This window comes from Cygnus olor, chromosome 1 (assembly GCF_009769625.2).
Source record: "Cygnus olor isolate bCygOlo1 chromosome 1, bCygOlo1.pri.v2, whole genome shotgun sequence".
In the NCBI taxonomy this organism is placed as follows: Eukaryota; Metazoa; Chordata; class Aves; order Anseriformes; family Anatidae; genus Cygnus; species Cygnus olor.
The window spans coordinates 7,232,988-7,253,276 of NC_049169.1; the positions used below are offsets into that span (position 1 = coordinate 7,232,988).

Sequence of the window (20,289 nt, forward strand, 5' to 3'; positions counted from 1 at the left end):
AAAGCAAGCTGGATTGGATTTCCTCATGAGTTGCTAGTGAAAGAAAAAGAATGGAATATTACTTGTATACAACAGACGAGTTTGTAATCTCTTCAGGAAAAGAAAACTTGAGGATATGGATGACAGAAAATACATATTTTTCCTTTCATTCTTCAGAGAGATACTAGTGAATGCCCTCACAGAAACAGAGCCAACATGCGTACATATTTACATATACAAGGCAACACTTGGGAGATATTTTCTTTTGTAGACAGCCACTTATGTTCCCTAGGACAAGACAACCATCTTGATCACAGAGAGCATTTGCATTAAATGGCCCTTGGATTTGGAGGCAAGTGAGCACAGAACCAGGAGTACTGGAAGAAGGCCACCAAATCAAGACTGGAAGCTTGTGTCATCTTTAGTGAACTTTTAGACATCTTTTAGTGGTACAGTGTTAATTTCAAACCTAGCCAGAGCTGTTTCCCAACATAAACTGTTCAGCTGCTTTCCTTTTTCTGTTATAACCCCTCCTGCTACCTTGCTGGTTTGTTTTGATTTTTATAAACCAGGGAAGTCTCTGGAATAGGTATCAGCTCAGTGCAATTGCATTATTGGGAATACTGTGTGTAACTTGGCTTTCCTCTTTCATTTTGTACCGTCTCTAATTGAGATATGATGTCAAACTGGAGCAAGAGAATGAGGCAGGAAATGAAGCAAGGTCTAAGGTTATATCCGCACTGCAGCTAATTGAAGGGGGCAGCTGGCACTCAGACATCAGTGTCCGGAGCAGTTTGCCATAAAGCCCACCACAGAGCATTTCTACAGCTTCCCCGTTTCTGCCCTGACCCAGTGTGGGCACATCCCCACGGGCCTCTCTCCTGAAACCTGCTCAGATCCTTCCACCGTCGGTTGTGAAATAATTTCCTTTAAGAGAACTATGAAAAAGTGTAGGGGGACTGTTCCTGCTTCCTCATTGCACAGTGATTGCATTCAAGCCTGAGGTAAAACAGGGCATGATTTCTAATCCATATCCCTCCAGCCTGGGTTTAAAAACACCCTTAAATTGATGGGCCATATTGCAGTCTTAATTTTCTGTAAGAAGGAGCCTTAGTGCTCAGATTATCTAAACCAGGTGGAAAGCCGGTCACAGTGGCAGCCCTCCAAAACAGCTACCAGGGCAAAGGAGTTCACGACAGAGAAAGTGAAAGAATCTGGGAGGACTGAAAGGTGGAAAAACCTGGCAGAGCAGGAGCTGCCCTGTGCCACAGCACAGGGTTGGAGGAGATGGAGGTGCAGCCACCAGCCAGGCTGCTTCTAGGCAAAGGAGCGGAGGGGACATTACAGTGACTTTCACCCTGCACTATCTGGTGGTCTTCAAAACATTTTCTGCTATGATGACAGGGTGAGAGAGCTGGGGCTGTTCAGCCGAAAGAAGAGAAGGCTCCGGGGTCACCTCATTGTGGCTTTTCAGTACTTAAAGGGGGCTTATAAAAAAGATGGAGAGCAGCTTTTTGCTCAATCACACACGGACAGGACGAGGGGGAACGGTTTTAAACTAAAAGAGGGGAGATTTAGATTAGAGATTAGGAGGAAATTCTTCACTCAGAGGGTGGTGAGGACCTGGAACATGTTGCCCAGAGAGGTTGTGGATGCCCCATCCCTGAGGTGTACAAGGCCAGGTTGGATAAGGTCCTGGGCAGCCTGATGTAGTGGGAGACATCCCTGCCCATGGCAGAAGGGTGGGAGTTAGATGATCTTTAAGGTCCCTTCCAACCTGAGCCATTGTATGATTTTATGATTTCCAGTAAAGGTGCAGCCCCTTATATGATGAATTTAATTCCACAATTGGCTTTTCTTATCCATTTTCTGAGGCCTGTTCTGGACCTTTCAGACCTCGCTAGCCACACGATGGCTACCACTGGGTAAAAGCAGGTCAGGAAGGGAAACAGGGGACGAACTTCAGAGTCCAGCTCTCTCCACGCTATCTGTGTGTGTGTCACAGAAGCTGCACGCCCTGTAACGAGCACTCAGGCTAACAGCGGCTGCGGGTTTCACTTTCATAGATTCATTTCCAGTAGGTTTCACTTCCCAGGTTGGAAATCGGGAGAAATTTCTTCTCAGAAAGGGTGGTCAGGCGTTGGAACCAGGGAGGTGGTGGAGTCACCATCACTGGGGGTGCTTACGGAGAGTTGGACGTGGTGCTTAGGGACACGGTTTAGTGGGTGATATTGGTTGTAGGGGGATGGTTGGAAAAGGTGATTTTGGAGTTTTTCTCCAACATTTATGCTTTTATTCCGTGACTCAGCCCGGACCTCTCTCAACCTTTGAGCACCCGGGGGGAACCTACGGGCTCCCCGCACTTAAACCCGGCGCTGTTGGCCGCCCTCCTTCGGCTGCCAGCCAGCCGGGACGCTCCCTCACAGCACCCCACGGCTGCCAGGGACCCGCGGGAACTCCCTTGAACCCTCCCCGGGACCCCTCTTTTAGGTTCCCCCCACACCCCCAAGGCGCCAGGGGTCGCTGTGAGGAGCTCGGCGCCCCGCGGCCGGCCCCAGAAGTGACGGCGTTGTTTTCCTTCGGCACCTCCGGCGGAGGAGGAGGAGGAGGAGGAGGAGGAAGGCCGCCATGGACATCCTGAAGCGGGAGATCAGCCGCAAGCGGCAGCAGCTGGAGGACAAGGAGCTAGTGGGGGTGAGGCTGGGGGGCCTTGGGGACATCGGGGTGGCGGGCCTTGGGGACAGCGGGCCTGGAGTCAGGGCCCCGCCGTGTTCCTCTGCCTGGGTTGTTTTGGGGCTGGGGGATGGCGTGGGATGGGGGTTAGGAGAAGTTTCTTCACCCAGAGGTGGTCGGGCACGGCCCTGAGCCTGCTGGAGTTCAAGGAGTGCTTGGACAACGCTTACAGACACATGGCCTGATTTTTGGGTGGTCATCTGTGGAGCCAGGAGTTGGACACGGTGATCCTTGTGGGTCCCTTCCAGCTCAGGGTGTTCTGTGACTGTGCTGGCTTCAGCTAAGGGTGTGTGACTGACTGCCTTCCCAGATGGGGCTGTAGAGGGGTGTGTGTGTGTCGAGGGAAGCAGGGTGCCTTTGGGAACGTCTGAGTGGGGATTTGGGTGTTAGGGGATGAAGTAAAGAGCCGTGGTTGGGGGCTATTGTGGGTCAGGCAAAGTACAGAGAAAGAAGAAGTAGTTTATGTTAGAGCCAGAGAAATAATTTAGTGTGATGTTTTGGGATTCGAGCCATCCTTCCGTCTGCAGCAGAAGTGTAGTCGTTAAACACACATTAGGAGAGAATTCTTCCCTCTGAGGGCGGTGAGGCCCTGCCCAGAGGAGCTGTGGCTGCCCCATCCCTGGCAGTGCCCAAGGCCAGGCTGGATGGGGCTTTGGGCAGCCTGGGCTGGTGGGAGGTGCCCCTGCCCATGGCAGGGGGTGGCACTGGGGGGGCTTTGAGGTCCCTTCAGACCCCAACTGTTCTGGGATTCTGTGACATTGGGAGGCCTTCTGCTGGCCTCAGTTCACGTTTGTCAGTTTGACAGAAGCGGTTGGAGGCTTGGCTTCTTATCACAGCATGGCTCCGGGGGTTGGACACTACAAAGGTGTTAGAAAAGGCACTGATGGTTGCAGCTCATACTGTCATTAAGGTTGGGAAAGACCTCCAAGCTCACCTGGTCCAACCGCGCCCCTACCACCACTATCACCCACTAAACCATGTCCCTGAAACTGCAGTTGCCAGCCACAGTGTCTGGATGGTCTTATCAGACACGTTTCTTCACAGGTGCACCAAACTAGTTTACAGAATGCGTTGTACAAAGATGAGTACTCCCATTCAGTTTATGTAGTGTGAAGTCACGTTTTTAATGTGTTTTTTAAACATCTTTCCTGTACTGTACAGTCTGAGCCTTGTTGTGCATGTCTGAAGTGGAGCTTTGCGCTAACTGGGACCGTGGTCTTGTGTGACAAAGGTTTTTTTTTAAAGCGCTGGTGACCTCATCGGACTTTCAGGCCTGTTTATAACTGTGCTGTGAAGTCACCCTGTATTGCCGATTTTCAGAGGTGCTCCCAACTTGTTCTTTTTATTGGCACTGTAGCCATCTCTGTGAAAGGAGGTAGCTGAATTCACCACATCAAGTAAGGAAGTTCGGGCTGGTTTTGCACAGGTTTGTGAAACTGTAAAATGTTAACAGCTTTCCTCTCTTTTAGGGAAATAAGAAATATTTCAAACGCAGTGAGTTAGCTAAAAAAGAAGAGGAAGCCTATTTCCAGAGATGCGGCTACAAGGTATTGTAATTATTCTTTCAGGAATTTGTGTGTTTTGCTTTGAAGTCTACATTTTATTATCAACAGTATAAATGTTGTTAATGATAATTGTTGTTCTTTGTTCAATCTGTTAATGTTATACATTAGCCTGTAAATGAGAAGCCACCTGGAGAGGTATGAGTTTCCGAAACCATTTTCAATGCAGGAAAAGATATGCATGACGTACAGCTACTTAAGTTTGTGTTATGGTTTGGCTTTTCCTTTTCTTTCTTTATTTTTTGTGGAAAGCATGAAGTGGCTTGGGATCAAAGCTTGTCTCCTTTCTTTTCAAACTGTGCTTTTAGGCATGAACACTGGATCTGATATAGCCACCTCCCCTTGTCGAAAAGAATGGATCCACTGTCCATTCAGCTAACTTTCAAAATCTTGTCAAAACGTCCAAAAGAAATCAGTATAGTGTGGGTGCATATTAAAAAGATCTGCCAACCCTTCCCACTGTACGGATTCGTTCCTTTGGCCATCAGCCATCCAGCATTGAAAGAGTGCGACGCCGCATTTGTTTTCTGGCTGGCAAAATAAGAGCAAACAATTGGTAACGTAGGGTGCACTTGGAAACAAATGAGTGATCTGGAAGGCTTTGTCCGCCTTGTAACGGTGTCAGGGAAGTAGTTCTCCTGCGATGGAAAGAATGCAGTTTTATTTTCTGTGCGTGTGCGTCTGCCTGCCTGCCTGATTATTCTATGTGGATGTGAGGGGGTCTGCATTCTCCTTGGAAAGACAGAGGCTCGCCGTCTTGTTTACTGTTCCTGGGCACAGACAGGAACTTTGTTTTCAATTGAACGTGTCGCAGTCGGTGACTTATTCTGAAACCTTGATCCGTTTGTAGACTTATTTGAATGCCCGCGCCAAAACGACTTTTGGAACGTGCAGCATATAGTCATGGGGAAGTGGTCTGTGAATGCAGCCGCTCTTCTGAGTGGAAGTGATGACGTGGTGCTTTTTGAGCATTAGCCTGAATTCTTCAGAACCGTGCACAACAGTTAAAATGGGATCTCTGTGCTGCTACGAGATGGGTTTTGACTTGAAATGTAACCCTCAAAATGGTTTTAAAATAAGTTGCTTTGTTTAGTACCTCTTTTGAGCCTCCCAGATTTCTGCATTTGATCTTTACTGCATTAATAAGACGTAGAATATAGACTGATTTCTTTTCCAATCGAGGTGCTTTTCTGCTTTGCTGAGATTTAGTAAGTTAAAATCATCCGATTTGCTTGAAAAAGAAAGCGCTGAAACCAAAATAACTGTGGTAAAAATATCACTCGTAACTTGAAGTCCATCTGACAGAACGGACCACATCTTTTTCCCCAATGCTGCTGTCTCTTTATGATTTCAAGAATGTTTGTAAGTTAAAGTTTGTACCTATCCTTCTGCCATGGGAGTGTATTTCTTTATATAGTTACACGGCTCCGTATTTTCTGTCCCCTGTCCACTCCCCCTCTCCTGCACTGATGGAAGTTTATTTTTCCCCTCCCTTTCTGTGTGAAGCATTGATTTGATTGTCCTTCCCTTGCTCGCTCTGAACACCTGTGATTGTAGGATTGATTTCTGTGGCGGGTAGCATAGCACTGAATGGAGATTTGGGGCTGAATGTTGGATCTGGAGCCATCGGGGTGAATCCCTGTATGGCCACGGAGCTGCACTGGGAGAATATAAAAGCTACTTTAAAAATAATCTGTCTAGTACAGTCATCAAACTGCTCAGCCTGAGTACACACACTGGAAATGACAACGTGCTGTCCGGGCACGGAGAATGGTGTGGGATTAAGAAGGATTATTCCCTTTTAGCAAGGACAGAAAGGAAATAAATTCTAATAAGTCTCGGAGAAAACAAGTTGTGAATGAGCACGGGGAATGTTTCCTATTATAGGAATATTACTGACAGCAATCTGCTCGTGCCATCAGCAGTGTCAAACTTGAGCTTACAGAGGGGACTGTAGTTACGTGACTGCTGTCTCAGAGTTACTTTGATCAAAGGGGGATTTTTTTTTTGCATTATTAAAATATTGAGTAATGAAGAAGGAAAGCTCTGTTTGGTTCGGGGACCTTCTTTTAGATTAAAAGAAGTCGTTAATGAGATGCTATCTTTATGAGGAGGTGTAGGTATCTTTTTTTTTTTTTTAAACCCGCAAGAAGCTGTGCTCATTTGGCAAGCTTGGTAGGAAGATTTCCTTAAACAAGCACCTCTCGAAACCCAGCTGAACCCCTGGATCACTGCTAGCAGTACTCAGCCCACCGAAGTTACAGGTACCAAACATTTCAGGCTGACTGGACGTAGCAGCCCCGTTCTCTCTCTGCTCTTGGGTTTTCATTTCTGCCTGTGTGCCCAGGCTTGTGTTCGTGCTACTGCCTGGTGAGCTGGATGAGGTTAAGTGGGCTGCGAGGAGTACCTTCCTTTCTGTTTGCCAGATTATTTTCTGTTTGAATCGTTCCTCCCATCTGGGGCGTCGCACAGCAGTGCGAATGCCTTCGCGTGGGTAAGGAGGATAAGGCAGGGGCAGGAACCAACAGGCAGAGGGTGGGTTTGCTATTTTTGGCACCCGTGCTGACACGTGATTGACAGACTTAAGCAGTTGTCCTTTCCGGCTGCAGGTTGCTTCCTGCAACCTGCAGAAGGCTTTGTTAAGTACAGATACTTTTAAAAGCTTTTATTGTTCTGTCAAATTCAGTTATAGTCAATAAAAACTATGAAACTAGAAGCTCGTAGTGGTATTACAATCTATGTTGCGGAGTTCCTGTACCTTTACATTGTTATCCGTATGTAGGTTTATTTCCATCTGCTTATTAGTAACTGTCTGTTAAATGTAGGTGCAGCAACAGGAAGAGGAGGAGAAGCCGCTGACTTCAACAAATCCAGTGCTGGAACTTGAACTGGCAGAAGAAAAATTACCAATGACTCTTTCCAGACAGGAGGTAAAATCAAGAATCAAAAGCAAACGACTTCAGTTTACGGCAGATGCACCTGAAATTTCTTGTTGGGGCCGTCTTTTCTAGTGAGCCGTACTTTTTAAAGGCAGTTTGTATTAAATAATGAGACTCCACTTGTACAGTCAGCAATTAGTGGTCATCGGGGATCTGCTGTCCACTTGAAGGACGTGGGAGGTACAGATGGATCCTTTCTGTCGTGGATTTGCACAGATATGCTGTAACGTGTTCTAGGTTTTTCAGATCATCTCTAAAAGGGTGTCCTGATGCTTGGGACTGGTGATGGCATGCTGACTTTTTCAAAGTATTTTTTTTTCCCAGCTTCTCTTTGTAGCTCATAGTTTCTAAATCTTGTTTCAGATCAAATTGTAGGGAATTTATCTTGATTTCTAGAAGAAATACTGAAGCTGGAGCAAATGGTGTGTCCTTTTTCCTTTCTAAGGATAAGAATACCTATGGGAATGTGAATTCATAAAACAGATGTATACCCCAAAGTAGAAGAGAAGCGGGAAGTTTGGAAATAATATTAAATACAGAATAAATTATCTGGGAAATACCAGAATTCACACCTGAGATCATCCAAGATGTCAGTTTTTCCCCTTTATTTCACAAGAACTTTATGTGGGGGCTATTGGTTTCATGTTTCGTTTGAGATTTTGGCCTGCTTTGATTGAGGTGTAGGTATCCACCCCCTAGTTCTGATATTTTTGCAAGTTAAATATTTGCTAGTGTAGGCGAGACACTTGGAGAACTGAGTAAATGAATGTCTCCATGCATTTGTTTGCGATTGTCCAGCCAGTCTGGTGGTGTAGTTTGGTCGCCAGGGTATTTCTTGGTGCATCACTAAGCCTATTGCTTGATACACCAAATGAATAATGTGTGTAAAGCCTAAATAGATTTATCAAGCAATGCATGTGTTAAGGAGTTGGGAGAATAAAGTTCAGTTCTTGGCCTTGCCCATAACTTTGCAAATCTGCCGAGGGAGGCTGTTACACCTCAGTTACCATTAAATCACATTAGATTATGGGACTTAATATTCACCAAATGCTTAAGGAAGAGAATTTTCAGATGTGCTGGGACAACGTGCAGCCTTGTTGGAGCGTATTTTATTACCCCGGACAAGTGAGAGTGAAGGAGACGATCATCAGCTTCCTTTGTGATCTTGAAAATGGTATTTATGCTCTGCCAGAGCGATGATTTTTGTGTATTTGTTTAAGCACGTCGTAGCAGGAAGAAGTTAGGCTATAGGAAACAGCTTGGGATTTTATGCAAAATTTAGATTGGTGATATTTGGAATGACCTTTCGCTGAAATACCGTGGGAATTCTAAATTTAGATTGTGAAGTGTCTAGAACATTTTTATACTGCTTAAAATATTGCCATTTCCTCTCCAGTCCAGCACAGCTTGTTATTTTAAGCAAAGCAAATAAATCTAGCCTTCAGGATTTTATTTTGCTTCCTTTATGGGTTTGCGTAAGGGAATGCTTTGATTCTTTCCAGGTTATCAGGAGGTTACGAGAGAGAGGTGAGCCGGTGAGGCTGTTTGGAGAAACAGATTATGATGCGTTTCAGCGTCTGAGGAAGATAGAAATTCTTGCACCTGAAGTGAACAAGGTAACTATTATTTACTTGTTAATGCTGGGATAACCAGCGGGGAGTTAAAGTTCTGTGCACAAGTAAAACTTCTGCTAGCCAGTTCCACCCTAGAAACCTTCTAGACCTTTTCAGCTGACAAAGGGGCCTCCAGGTGGCAGTAAAACCTGAGAGCTTTTGAAGCAGCAAAGACAGTCGTTTACTGTTCACACTAGCCTGTTTGTTCAGGTAAGAAAGAAAACACTCCTGTGTTTCTGGTATGTTAGTAAAGTTGCAAATCCCTCGAGTCCAGAGCTATAACTTGTTAAGGAAGCTTCATCTTCTCCTCCTTCCATTTAAAGTATCCTTTGACTTCAGAAATGACTAATATATATCAGAGTTTACTGATTTATTCCTTTTCGCTTAGGAATCGATCAGTTAAGTGAAGAGATGCAATTAGGGTTTGTGTTGCATTTATTATTGACCAGATTTGCAACCCAGCTGAGAGTGCGAAGCTATGGATTTTCTTCCATAATTTGGGATAAACTGAATAGTTTGAAAAAATTGTTGCTGGGGCTGCCTAGAAAAGGACAACTTCTACCTGTTCAAGTCCTTTAAAAAAGGATAAACAGATCTGAAAGTTCTAAAACATAATTTTGCTGACAAAAGCTTCCCTCCCGCCGTTGTTATCTATGATAAAATTCTTGACGGCAGCAGTAGGAGTATTAGGAACTAGCAAGGTCGTAAGTAGGGTTGTGTTGGAGTAGGGGATTTTAAGCCATCTATATAAAACATTCTGCTGAAATCATTGGTAATAAGGGGAAGCTGCATGACTGTTTCATGTGACAGCACTCAGGTGGTGCTACTTGCATTATTTTCAGCTTTTTCAGGGTGACTGTGAAGACTTGTAGAGCTGATGGGTGGTTATGCTTTTTGTCCTGTTTGTTTTGGGGTGGTTCAGTGCCTTGCTTGGAGAAAATGTCTTGAAGGAAGTCCCAGAAGTTGATACAGTCCTTCGGGCTCTTCTGGTGAAGATATGGTTAAACAGTCTTGATAATAGGTGTGAACGTTTTATGCACATGCTTTTTGTTAGGTACTGAAGCAATCCAGAAACCGTTTGTTGAACTCAGTTAATATTCAGACAACAAAGTCAAACCCGTATGTATATTTTTACAGGAGTTGCATGTATGCTCACTGTGACTGTTCTGAACAGTTTTTAATTTACTTGATGTGTTGTTATTATTGTTTTTTAATAAACTAATTATTTCTTATCTTTTCCAGGGTCTGAGAAATGACCTGAAAGCTGCCTTGGATAAGATCGACCAGCAGTATCTGAATGAAATTGTAGGCGGCCAAGAAGCAGGAGATGATGACTCACAGAATGACTTGAAAGTCCACGAAGAGAATACTACTATTGAAGAGCTGGAGGTACGTGATGGATAGATTCTTAATTTAGGGATTTTAGATGTATTTATTTTTATACCGTTGTGAGAAAGCATCAAGATTGTTCAAAGTTACCTTGTTTTCAACATCGAATTTGGGCATTCCGAAAAGTCCCTAAGTAAGCTCTGTTAGGAAATTGAGGTTGCTAAGCCTTGAATTGCACCCTAGGGCCCACAGTAGACATGTGAAAACTCAAGGGATCGTTGTTTACAACACCTCATCATAAAAGGGGCAGAGCTTTTTGCAGGGCAAGCTTTCTGCAGGGCAAGTGGTGCAGTTAGGATTCCCCCACAGAGTTTTGGAATTAAAGAATTAAATAAAAAAGTATTACCTGGTCACAAATTCTGAAGCCTTTCCGACGGGTATTTGAGAGGGTGATGAGCTTCGAGCAGATGAATTTTCCTTGTACAAGAAAGATGGACTCTGAAAAACAGATGCACAAAAAGAGGGTTTGATATAAAGGCATTCAGGACAAAGAAGTGAAAATTAGATGCAGGCAGTTAAAGAAAATATGAGTGCAGTGAAGATGTGCCCCAGAAACTTCCGTGCTAATGACTGCTGTGCTTTGAAAGAATACCGAAGTGTTTGTGTACGTGAGTGCAGAACGAGTGCCATGAAACGCGCTCAGCACCTGGTATTTCCGGGTAGCATTTGGAAAAGCACATTAACTTGAGCTAAAGACTTTTACCCCCTAATCTTCAAACTCTTTGCAGAAGTTAATCTTCTTGATATCCCTCCAAATACCTGGTTAGAAATAATCTGATTTATAACCAAAAGCTGAAATGAATACATTGTTATTAGGAGATAGCTTCGACCTTTTTCTTAGGGTACCTACCAGGAATTCTGGTGCAAAATACCTTAGTACCAGAAGGGGTACCAGTTGTAACGGGACTGCTTTTAGCAATCTCTTAGTTCTCAAAATATTCCCTTTTTGAGGTGGCAGTACAGTCTTGGTTTGAGCCATGAAAGCGATCTTTATTTTATTTTATTTTTTTTACAAAGTTTGAAAACACCGCAGTCTGAATAGCATGGTGCTCTAACTGCGTTCCCTTGAGCACAGAGGGTTGCACTGAAGGTCGTTCCAAATCTAGGAAATTTTAAAAATAAAACTCACTTTGGAAACGTGAGGGCGATGGAAACAAATTACAAATCCAGATATACCTACTGGAAAATATTTCTAGAAATTAATGCTAGTATTAACATTTCCAAGGTTTTAGCAGGAAGGTGGAGTAATGGGACACGATAGTGCGGGTTGCTTTTTGGTTTTGTTTTTTTGGACGTATTCCCTCAATTTCACGGTTACAATTACAGGAAATGGTAGAATGGTAGAAAGTGCCAGTACATCAGAGAAGTGAAATAACTTAAAGAAAAAAAAAAAAAGGAAAAAACAGCAAAGTTAAGTTAATTGATGGAGTACTGTGTTCAGCTCTGGGGCCCCAGCATAGGAAGGGCATGGACCTGTTAGAGTGGGGCTGGAGGAAAGGCCGTGACGATGGTCAGAGGGCTGGAGCACCTCACCTAAGAAGAAAGGCTGAGAAAGTTGGGGTTATTTAACCTAGAAAAAAGAAGGTTGTGGGGAGACCTTATGGGGCCTTCCAGTACCTAAAGGGGGCTGCAGGGGTACTCTTTCAGGGAGCGTAGCGATAGCATGAGGAGTAATGGTTTTAAGTGAAAAGAGGGTTGATTTAGATTAGCTATTAGGAAGATCAGATATTACTTGACTTAAATTTTTATTAGATTACTGAGTCCCAGTAAGTTACAGAGCTGTATCATTCCATTTCTTAGCTAGTGTTTGGGTTTACTGGTGGAATATTTTACAGTTCACACTGCGGTGATTCACGCTCTGTTACGGTGGTGGAAAATATCTAGACAGTGTGGAAATCATTGCCTTTTTGTCTCCTGTTCTAGGCTTTGGGAGAATCCTTAGGACGGGGTGATGATCACTACGACATGGACATCATAACGAAATTCTTGAAGGTAACCCACTGCAATAGATTAATTACTCTGTAGCTGCGGCATACCTTTTGCTGTTATGCAGATACATTCGTTTGGTGAGGTTCCAGCTGCTTGGAGAGAGAAATTTTCATTGTGCTTAAAATGTTTTTTGGTTTCTGTTTTTAATGGTTGGCTTTCCACTGCCTTGGTTAGTCAGAGCAGTGACTTCTGTGAGACCCGGGAAAGAGCTGCTGGGAGAGCAAAATCTGGTTCTACTTTCCCAGACAAAATAAATACGGGTTTGATTTCCGTATGATAATTGAGGCAGTTGTATGGAATTGCTTCTATGTGCCACGTTAAAAACTCGCAAGGAGTCCCCACCTGCCTTCCCCAGGAGCAGTGCAAATTAAAATGAAACGTCACCTGGTGCTGCTCTGTGAAATAAAAGAACCTAGAGGCAAGTCCGCTGCCGTTGCTGAGGAAGCAGGTTCAAGTGGGTAGTACGGAACTGTTTCCTTGTTTCCTGTCAAGAAGCCTGTATTGTCTCTCATCCGAGTCATTTGCTCTCTGTGTAACTAATGTGATTATCAGCAGCCACAGCAAGAGTTGAAGCTTTCATTTGCGTAAATCAGACAAGTTGGCATTTTAGTAAAGGTTGGGCTGGGCAGGCAGACAAGGAAAGCTCAAAAATGGCTTTCTGGGTGGACAGAAGGTACATTTGGCATGTTTATGTTGTGGTGTGTTGAATTTTCACTGTGTCCTTTACCATTCCTTAGCCTCCTTCTCACAAGTTGAGAACCCATCCCTCCGTGTCCATCCCACTGAAAGAGGATTTTTGCCTCTTTAATTCATTTTTCTCCCCCAAATACTCATTTCGCTGTGTTGGCTTAAACCACCGTTCCCATCTGCTTTGGTGAGGCAGTCACTAGATGGCAGCGTGACACAAATTTGCTTGCTCCTTGTGCAGTTTCTTCTCGGTGTCTGGGCTAAGGAGCTGAACGCCAGAGAGGACTACGTGAAGCGGGGAGTCCAGGGGAAGCTGAACAGTGCCACCCAAAAGCAGACAGAGTCCTACCTGAGGCCACTCTTCAGGAAACTTCGGAAAAGGGTGAGTCGCTTGTCAATGTCACCGTCCTCTAAGACCGAATTTAACTGCTGCTTTCAAAGCTCACGGTATTTAGTGCCTTTTCCTAAGGTAATGTTCCTTCAGCTGAAGATGAGAGGATGAGTGAGTCGGTCGGGGTTGCTGTGGCTGGAGCCCGTGACCCCCGGGTCTGACCTGTTTATCTTGACCGGCAAATTCTTCTGCCTACCCACTGCTTCTCCAGGTGTTGCTTTATGCACCACCTGTTCAATCCCAAGGAACTGGGGTTGTGTTTTGCAATTTGCCAGTAGCTACTCGATGTTACCACTTAACCTCTCGTGCTTCAGATCCGTCAGCTAAATAAGGACGATGTTTTCCTTCATTAAAGTCCTCAAGCTGGGGTAGGTGCTAAAACTTCGTCTAAATGCTGAGGAGGATGATTTTCCTGAGTTGCATATTTGAAAGTAAATCTGTTTTTTTTTTTTTTTTTTTTCATTCTCCTGTAGACACTTCCTGCAGACATCAAAGAATCAATAACAGATATTATTAAATTCATGTTGCAGAGAGAATACGTGAAGGTATGTTTGTACTCCTCCTGCGTGTTTAGGCTGGCTGGTTTTAATAGATTGGATTTGTACTTCAGCATCTCCCGTTTTGCATCTTAAAGATACATAGCTGGAAATACACACAACGTGTGTTCAAATAAAATGAAAAATGGCTCTTAAAGGTTAGGCTCTAGATAGTGTTTGATCCACGGTCTGTCAGAAGGTCTTTTGATGGTGAAACTGCAGAGCTTGCAGGCACAAACACAGTTCTTCTCAGGTTATATTAAATTGCAGAGGAATACTGAGCTGGAAATCTGATACAGCAAGGTTAAATGAAGGCATTGAATTCACGGTAATGGGATGTTGATTAATTAATTAGCAATTAATTGAGGTGAATTGAGATATTGAATCTGAGACACTGTCCCTTTCTTTGGCCATACTCACATTAGCTGATCTGGTAAGATTGAGGCAAGTTAATGAAAAGTTTTCCGGACAAAGTCTGCTTTTAGGGAGGAGGCAAAAGTACTTCGCCCCACAGATTTAGAGGTAGCATTGGGCTGTGCTTGTAGCTGCCTTGGGAAGAGGAACTCAATACTGATAGAGTTTGCTTAAGCATCCAGAGGAAATTTAGCCTCGTTCTGCCTTCGGTTATCTAGTATTTCGTATTAGACTTGTGAGGACTTGGGGTAATTTGTCTAGTAAGCAAGCAAACCTGCTTTTGTTACTGAAAAAAAATTAAGATGGCCTAAGGCAAGTTTAATCCAAATCATTTAAAAGTAGAACTAGAAGTGTGGGATGTGTGATAGTGGGGTTTTGTTTTGGGGCATTTTTTGTCCGTTGGCTGTCATCATTATGCTGAAATTGCGTTTCTGATGCCTCCCCAGTGAAGCAGCGAGTGTGCAGGAAGGAAGTATATCTCCTAAGTTAATCACCTGTGCTCCTCTGTCTCACAGGTGCTTGCCTGTATGTAAACTTCACAGACTGATTTAGGGGGAGGTTGAGTACATATTTGGAAGTGTTTTTCTCTAATGAGGCTAATGAGCCTTGTGCTTCGAAAGATCCTCATATCCTTTTCTGTTTTGTTTCCTAAGAGACTTGTCTCTCGTCTCTTTCTGCCTCCTGTTGTCGTGTATTTTATTTTGTATTATTTTCGCTTTGTGCAGCCTGGCAAATGCTGTCAGCCCCAGTTTTGTACTGTTTTGTTAGGTGTTTTGTTAGGTGACATGCAGCGAAGATTTAACTTTTGAAATCAACCTGCGATGGCAGGCAAATGGCAGAATGCAAGGTGCCCACTCAACCTTAATTAACCTTGTTGTGACAGTCCTGGAAGAGTCTTTAATTGCACGCTCACGTACGATGTTTCATTACAAAGCCGTACTGCAGTCAGCAAGTAGGTATTCGACTAAGGTTGTGCAGATCTGAACGGTGCCAAACGCGAAGAAACTGCACCCGCTGGTCATGCTTGTAACTTCTTACCGTGTAGTCTCTGGGAGATGATAAATGAACTCCTTATCAGTGAGCCTTACAGCTCTCTGCTAATAGTGGAGGAATGTCCTGCTCCAAATGATTCCCGAAGCTGTGTTTGTGTCTGTCCCCCTCGCTTCCTGGTTCTCAGTTGCCATCCTGCTTTTTCGAAGAGTTGCCATCCTGCTTTTCAGAAGCCCCATGCTCTGTGCCTTTCACCCTTTCTTTTTGTGCCTTTCTCCCTTTCTTTCTGTTTGTCTTCCCTTACGCTTTATTCCCTTTCTTCCCCAGAGCCGGTGCCTGCCTCAGCTTTATGTTAAGAAACGGGGTCTGCTGTCTTGGTGGGGAGACTGCAGAGTCATTCACTGCTGCTGCTCCGTTCATAAACGTGGCTACAGATGTGCTCGTTTGACCCAGTTTTTTACAGAACTGGTTCTCAACCTCTTTGGAAGCTAATCATTCTCCCTGACAGCTGCTGGTTTAGTCTGTAACCAAAATAGAAGAGGTGGTAAAGGTGATTGCAGCAGAAATGGGAACCTGAACAGTCTGAGTTGAAAATAATGCCAGTAAACTTTAGATTTTAGTAAGTTAATATTAGTAACTATCATTCAGTGCCTTCTTTTATCACCTACTGGGTAAAGTCTGTAGTCCTTGCATACCTCAGAGTTCAACATAGATGTGAATCATGTTAGGAAGGTGTCGTGTAAAAATTGGTTAGTATCGTGCAATGAAACCTGATTCGGAGAGACTGGAATGTGCGCTGTTCATAGCAATGCACAAACGCTCAAAAAATCACTCAGAAAACCTTCTAATACCCTTTCTGGTTTTGCTAAGTGTGTGTACGCTGTGTTTCTTCAGGCAAACGATGCCTACCTTCAGATGGCTATCGGAAACGCTCCCTGGCCTATCGGGGTAACCATGGTCGGCATCCACGCTCGAACGGGTCGTGAGAAGATTTTCTCCAAGCACGTAGCCCACGTTCTCAACGATGAAACTCAGAGGAAATATATTCAGGTAACGGTAGCTTTGGAAAGCCAACGAATTTGATTTTGGAGTTAGGGGATCCTTGAGAAGTGTTAGGTTCATAGTTATAAGCGATGGGGTTAAAACGTCCCAAAACAGGCGGCGCAACATCTATTTAGTAGGTAATTCACCCTGGGCCTGCATCGTCTTCGGTGCTGACTGAGGAACGAATGTCTTATCGCTTAATGCTTTCATGTCTAATGCTTGTAATCCTACATTAACACCAAAGGAACTGTGACCACATGCTTTATTCTCCTCCGTTCCCTCAGTGCTTAACTCAAGGTTTTAGCGTCACTGGAGTTGGATACTCCTGTTGTGCTGCCTTTAACCATGAAATACAGCCCTTCTGACTATTCCTGCAACTAGATAATTGCTTTCATTTCACAAACACCTCTCTTCAACAGCATGGGCTCAAAAATTCAAGTTTAATTCCTCCTGTGCATATTCATACTCATATTCTTTTGTAAGGTGAAAACTGACGTGTGGGTTACACGTCTTCAGAGACAGGCTCTGCTTAGTTTAATACTTGCTGGGAGTTATCTAATGGATGAAGTAGCTTGTATAGACTAAATAGCTTTTTGTTTGTCTATGTTAAAAAAAGAGATTTGGACCATGAAAGAAGATTGTTGCGGACCTCAGCGCGGTTCTAATGGTTCTTCTCTAATTTTGGTGAATAATTAACTCTCTGTGTCCATTTACCACTCTTCTAGCAGTCAGATCTCAGCTCTGTGTAGTGTCAGTTGATGTCTCGTAGCATACCCTCTGGAAGATACAACCTGTGGGAATTCCCCAGTTTGGCCCTTCTGTTCCTGAAAGTGCACCTGTTGTTGAAAGAAATCTTCACGTTCATCTTCGCACTTTGAGTTTTTATCAATGCTCCTGAAGTGCACAACTTACAGAGCCGATCCGAAGTTGGCTTTCAGCATGTATGTAGTTCCTGTTGGTTTTAAATGCAAGGGCTTACTCAGCTGGTCTGCTTCAAACTGAGCGCGTGGAGTATCCTCTGCGCTCCCAGCAGTGAAATCAGGATCAGGTTAGCTTGACGCACAACGAACCTGCAATCACAGCATCCCAAATGAGTCTGTGCGCTGCTGGGACATGCTTTTGCCTTTTCAGTGCAGGCAGGGGTCTGGAAAACGTCTTCTGTTTAATCGTTTTCGTTACAGTGAGGAGCTGTCTCACAGATGGAGGATGTAACGACAGGCACGTGACTGCTGTTGTGGAGTTACAGCGTCGTTGCTAAATTACACTGCTACCACAGCAGTTCTCCTTCTTTTTGTTAGACGTCTACGTATGACTTGAAAGAAGAAAAACACAGGAGTTCTGTCCGGTTTTTTGGCAATCGATGCCTTAAAAGCACTAGAGGGAAAGTTCCCCATTCTGCCTTTCTTCTCGATCGCTTCTTAAGTTTCCCTCCACTGCGCAGGCAGGGTGGGTGACAATACGGGGAGGAGTGACACCCCTGCTCGCAAGAAATTTGGCTTCTAAAGGAACCTGGTTCTTCTCCTTAGTCATGCAGCGTTTTGGTGTCAGAAGTGGCTTTTTGCTCTTTTAGGATTAGGTTTATTTTCATAATCAGGTTTCTTTTAAGTATCATTTATTGCGATAATGCTGTTTTCCACCTTGGTGGTGAAGAGGGATTAAAGCATTTCTGTGATTCCTCACTACGTAAATATATCACGAGGGTTGACATTTCCTATTGCTTTGGTTATAGAATCATGGAATCACAGAATCCTCTAATGTTGGAAATCCTAGAATCAGCTACGTAGGAAAAGACCTTCAGCAGCACCAGGTCCAACCACCAGCCTGACCTACCAAGTCCCGCCACTAAGTCATGTCCCTCAGTGCCACGTCCGCGCATCCGTTAAACACTTCCAGGGGTGGGGACTCCACCCCTTCCCTGGGCAGCCCGTTCCAATGCTCAGTTGCCCTCTCCGTGAAGCAGTTCTTCCCAGTGTCCAGTCTGAACCTATCCTGGTGCACCTTGAGACTGCTTCCTTGTGTCCTGTCGCTTGTCTCCTGAGGAAAGAGAGCGACACCTCGTGCTGCAGCCTCCTTTCAGGTAGCTGTAGGGAGTGGTGAGGTCTCCCCTCAGCCTCCTCTTCTCCAGACTAAACAACCCCAGTTCCCTCCCTCACTCCTCATAACTCATTTTCTTGTCCCTCCCCCAGCTTTGTTGCTTCTCTGCACACGCTCCAGCAACTCCACATCCTTCTTGTAGCGAGGGGCCCAAACCTGAACACGACATTTGAGGTGTGTACAAGGGGACGATCGCTTCCCTGGTGCTGTTGACCCCCAGGTCCTTTCCTGCCGGGCAGCTTTCCAGCCTCTCTTCCCCCAGCCTGCACCGCTGCCTGGGGGTGCTGTGCCCCAAGCGCAGCGCTTGGCATTTAGCCTCGTTGAGGATATTTGTAATATTTAGTGCTTTGCAGGGAGAAAGGTTAATAAAACTGAAAATGATGGAATACCAAGTGAATAAAAAACAGAATAGCAGCCATTTGTTTTTAATTCTTCACGTTAAGCTGAGAAGTAACTGTAGGCTGTTTGACAGCTGCAGTTTTATTACAGAATTGTCCTTGTTTTGTTAATTCCCAGGGGCTGAAGAGGCTCATGACCATTTGCCAGAAGCACTTCCCAACAGACCCATCGAAGTGTGTGGAGTACAATGCTTTATAAGGCTCTCTGGAGGCCGAGCGTGACTCACATTTTGATCTCCAAGATCCAGAGAGCGCTGAAGAAACGGAGCAGTTTGTGCTTGAACACCAACAGAAACTTCGTGCGGGCTCTGCGAAAAGCCATAAAGCAGCAGATTTCTCTACAGCTTCCTTTTAATACGCCCCACTTCTGTAGATTCCTTTTTAAGTCTGTCCTTTATGCTGAACAGATCCTGTACGCGGCAGAGGAGCTTTTGAAAGGGGGATGACCACGACCAGGGGGTGTTGACCGTGACCCTTGCTTTTATTTCCGTTTGTTGTTCGGGGAACTGCGTAGACTGAGCTGAACCTCGCTGCTGTATCGTAGAGCTTTAGGTGAGGCTCAGCCCCGCCAGGACTGGATGGTGGAGGTTTTTGGCAGCTTTCCCACTGGAGGCTGATGTGGGTAGATGATTAGAGGGAAGCAGTCGAAGCTGAATCTCGGTTGTTTCTGTAAATACGAAGACTTTAGTGGCTAATCTTTCATGTGGTATCTATCAGGACAAAAAAAAAAAAAAAAGTTTATATATTTCTCAGCTGAAAAATACAGCCACTGTCAGTGGAAAGAGTTTTTGATCTTGAATACGTCTGATTTGGCTTTTTTTTTTTTTTTTTTTTTTGTAATGGCATTTTTAATATAAACCTTCTGGGCTTGGGGGAAGTAATCTCACGGCTCCTGAGGCTTTCAAATCCCGTTTTTATACATCTGGAGAAAATTTCGGTCCACGGGGCATCGCAGAGAAAACAATTAGGACCTCCCATGACCAGGTACAGTTGACGAGCAGCCGCAGGTCTTTGCCGTCGTGCATCTTGTCTGGGAATGGCCGGGAATCTTACAGATTCTGAGGTCTAAATCTGCATGAGCAGTGAAACACTGACAATTTCTAGTGGTGCATGTGGAAAGTCTAATCTGAAATCCCGTGTCTTTTATAATTACAAGAAGAGCAGCACCTCCGCAGCGGTATGAAGGTGTGTGTTCCTTCTCATAAAGAGGCCTTTTAGGACGTAAAGTGAAGCTCCAAACAAATTGCTGAGTAACTGCTAATAACTGCCACGGTGGGGTTGGCATTCGGTAGCTTGTGATGTCTCTTCTGAGCTGTCTGGCACTCACCACGTCCCCTGGCACGGCGAGACACGGTGCTGGGGACTGGTGGAGTGTCTTGGGGAACTTCTGAGGTTCTTCTGGGGGCTCTCCGGGTTCTCGAGGGCCGTTTCAGACGTTTCAGTCTGGCGTGTCTGACCCCAAGGAAAATGTCGAGAGCTTAAACAGTTTAGAAGTAATAAAAATGAGGCTGACAAGATCTAACTGGAGCCT

General features: G+C 44.7%; 1 protein-coding gene across 2 annotated transcripts; it reads left to right on the forward strand.

The window, feature by feature from the left end:
- The first annotated feature begins 2,520 nt into the window (after window positions 1-2,520).
- On the forward strand, window positions 2,521-19,557 carry PRPF18 (pre-mRNA processing factor 18). Of its 2 annotated transcripts, XM_040547758.1 has the most exons (11): window positions 2,535-2,673; window positions 4,182-4,259; window positions 4,386-4,412; window positions 7,100-7,204; window positions 8,716-8,829; window positions 10,069-10,215; window positions 12,139-12,207; window positions 13,133-13,273; window positions 13,756-13,827; window positions 16,117-16,272; window positions 18,877-19,557. In XM_040547758.1, exons 1-11 carry the CDS (start codon window positions 2,608-2,610, stop codon window positions 18,955-18,957), a joined length of 1,056 nt encoding a protein of 351 aa, XP_040403692.1. In that variant the 5' UTR covers window positions 2,535-2,607; the 3' UTR covers window positions 18,958-19,557. The 2 variants fall into 2 exon arrangements, with proteins under 2 accessions (XP_040403698.1, XP_040403692.1); XM_040547764.1 differs by lacking the exon at window positions 4,386-4,412 and having other exon boundaries at window positions 2,521-2,673.
- Window positions 19,558-20,289: the final 732 nt, after the last annotated feature.

Coding starts and splice junctions, on each gene's coding strand:
- PRPF18 (XM_040547758.1), top strand. CDS start 2,608: ATGGACATCCTGAAGCGGGAGATCAGCCGCAAGCGGCAGCAGCTGGAG. Junction 12,208..13,132: donor TCATAACGAAATTCTTGAAG/GTAACCCACTGC, acceptor CTCCTTGTGCAG/TTTCTTCTCGGTGTCTGGGC. Junction 13,274..13,755: donor TCAGGAAACTTCGGAAAAGG/GTGAGTCGCTTG, acceptor ATTCTCCTGTAG/ACACTTCCTGCAGACATCAA.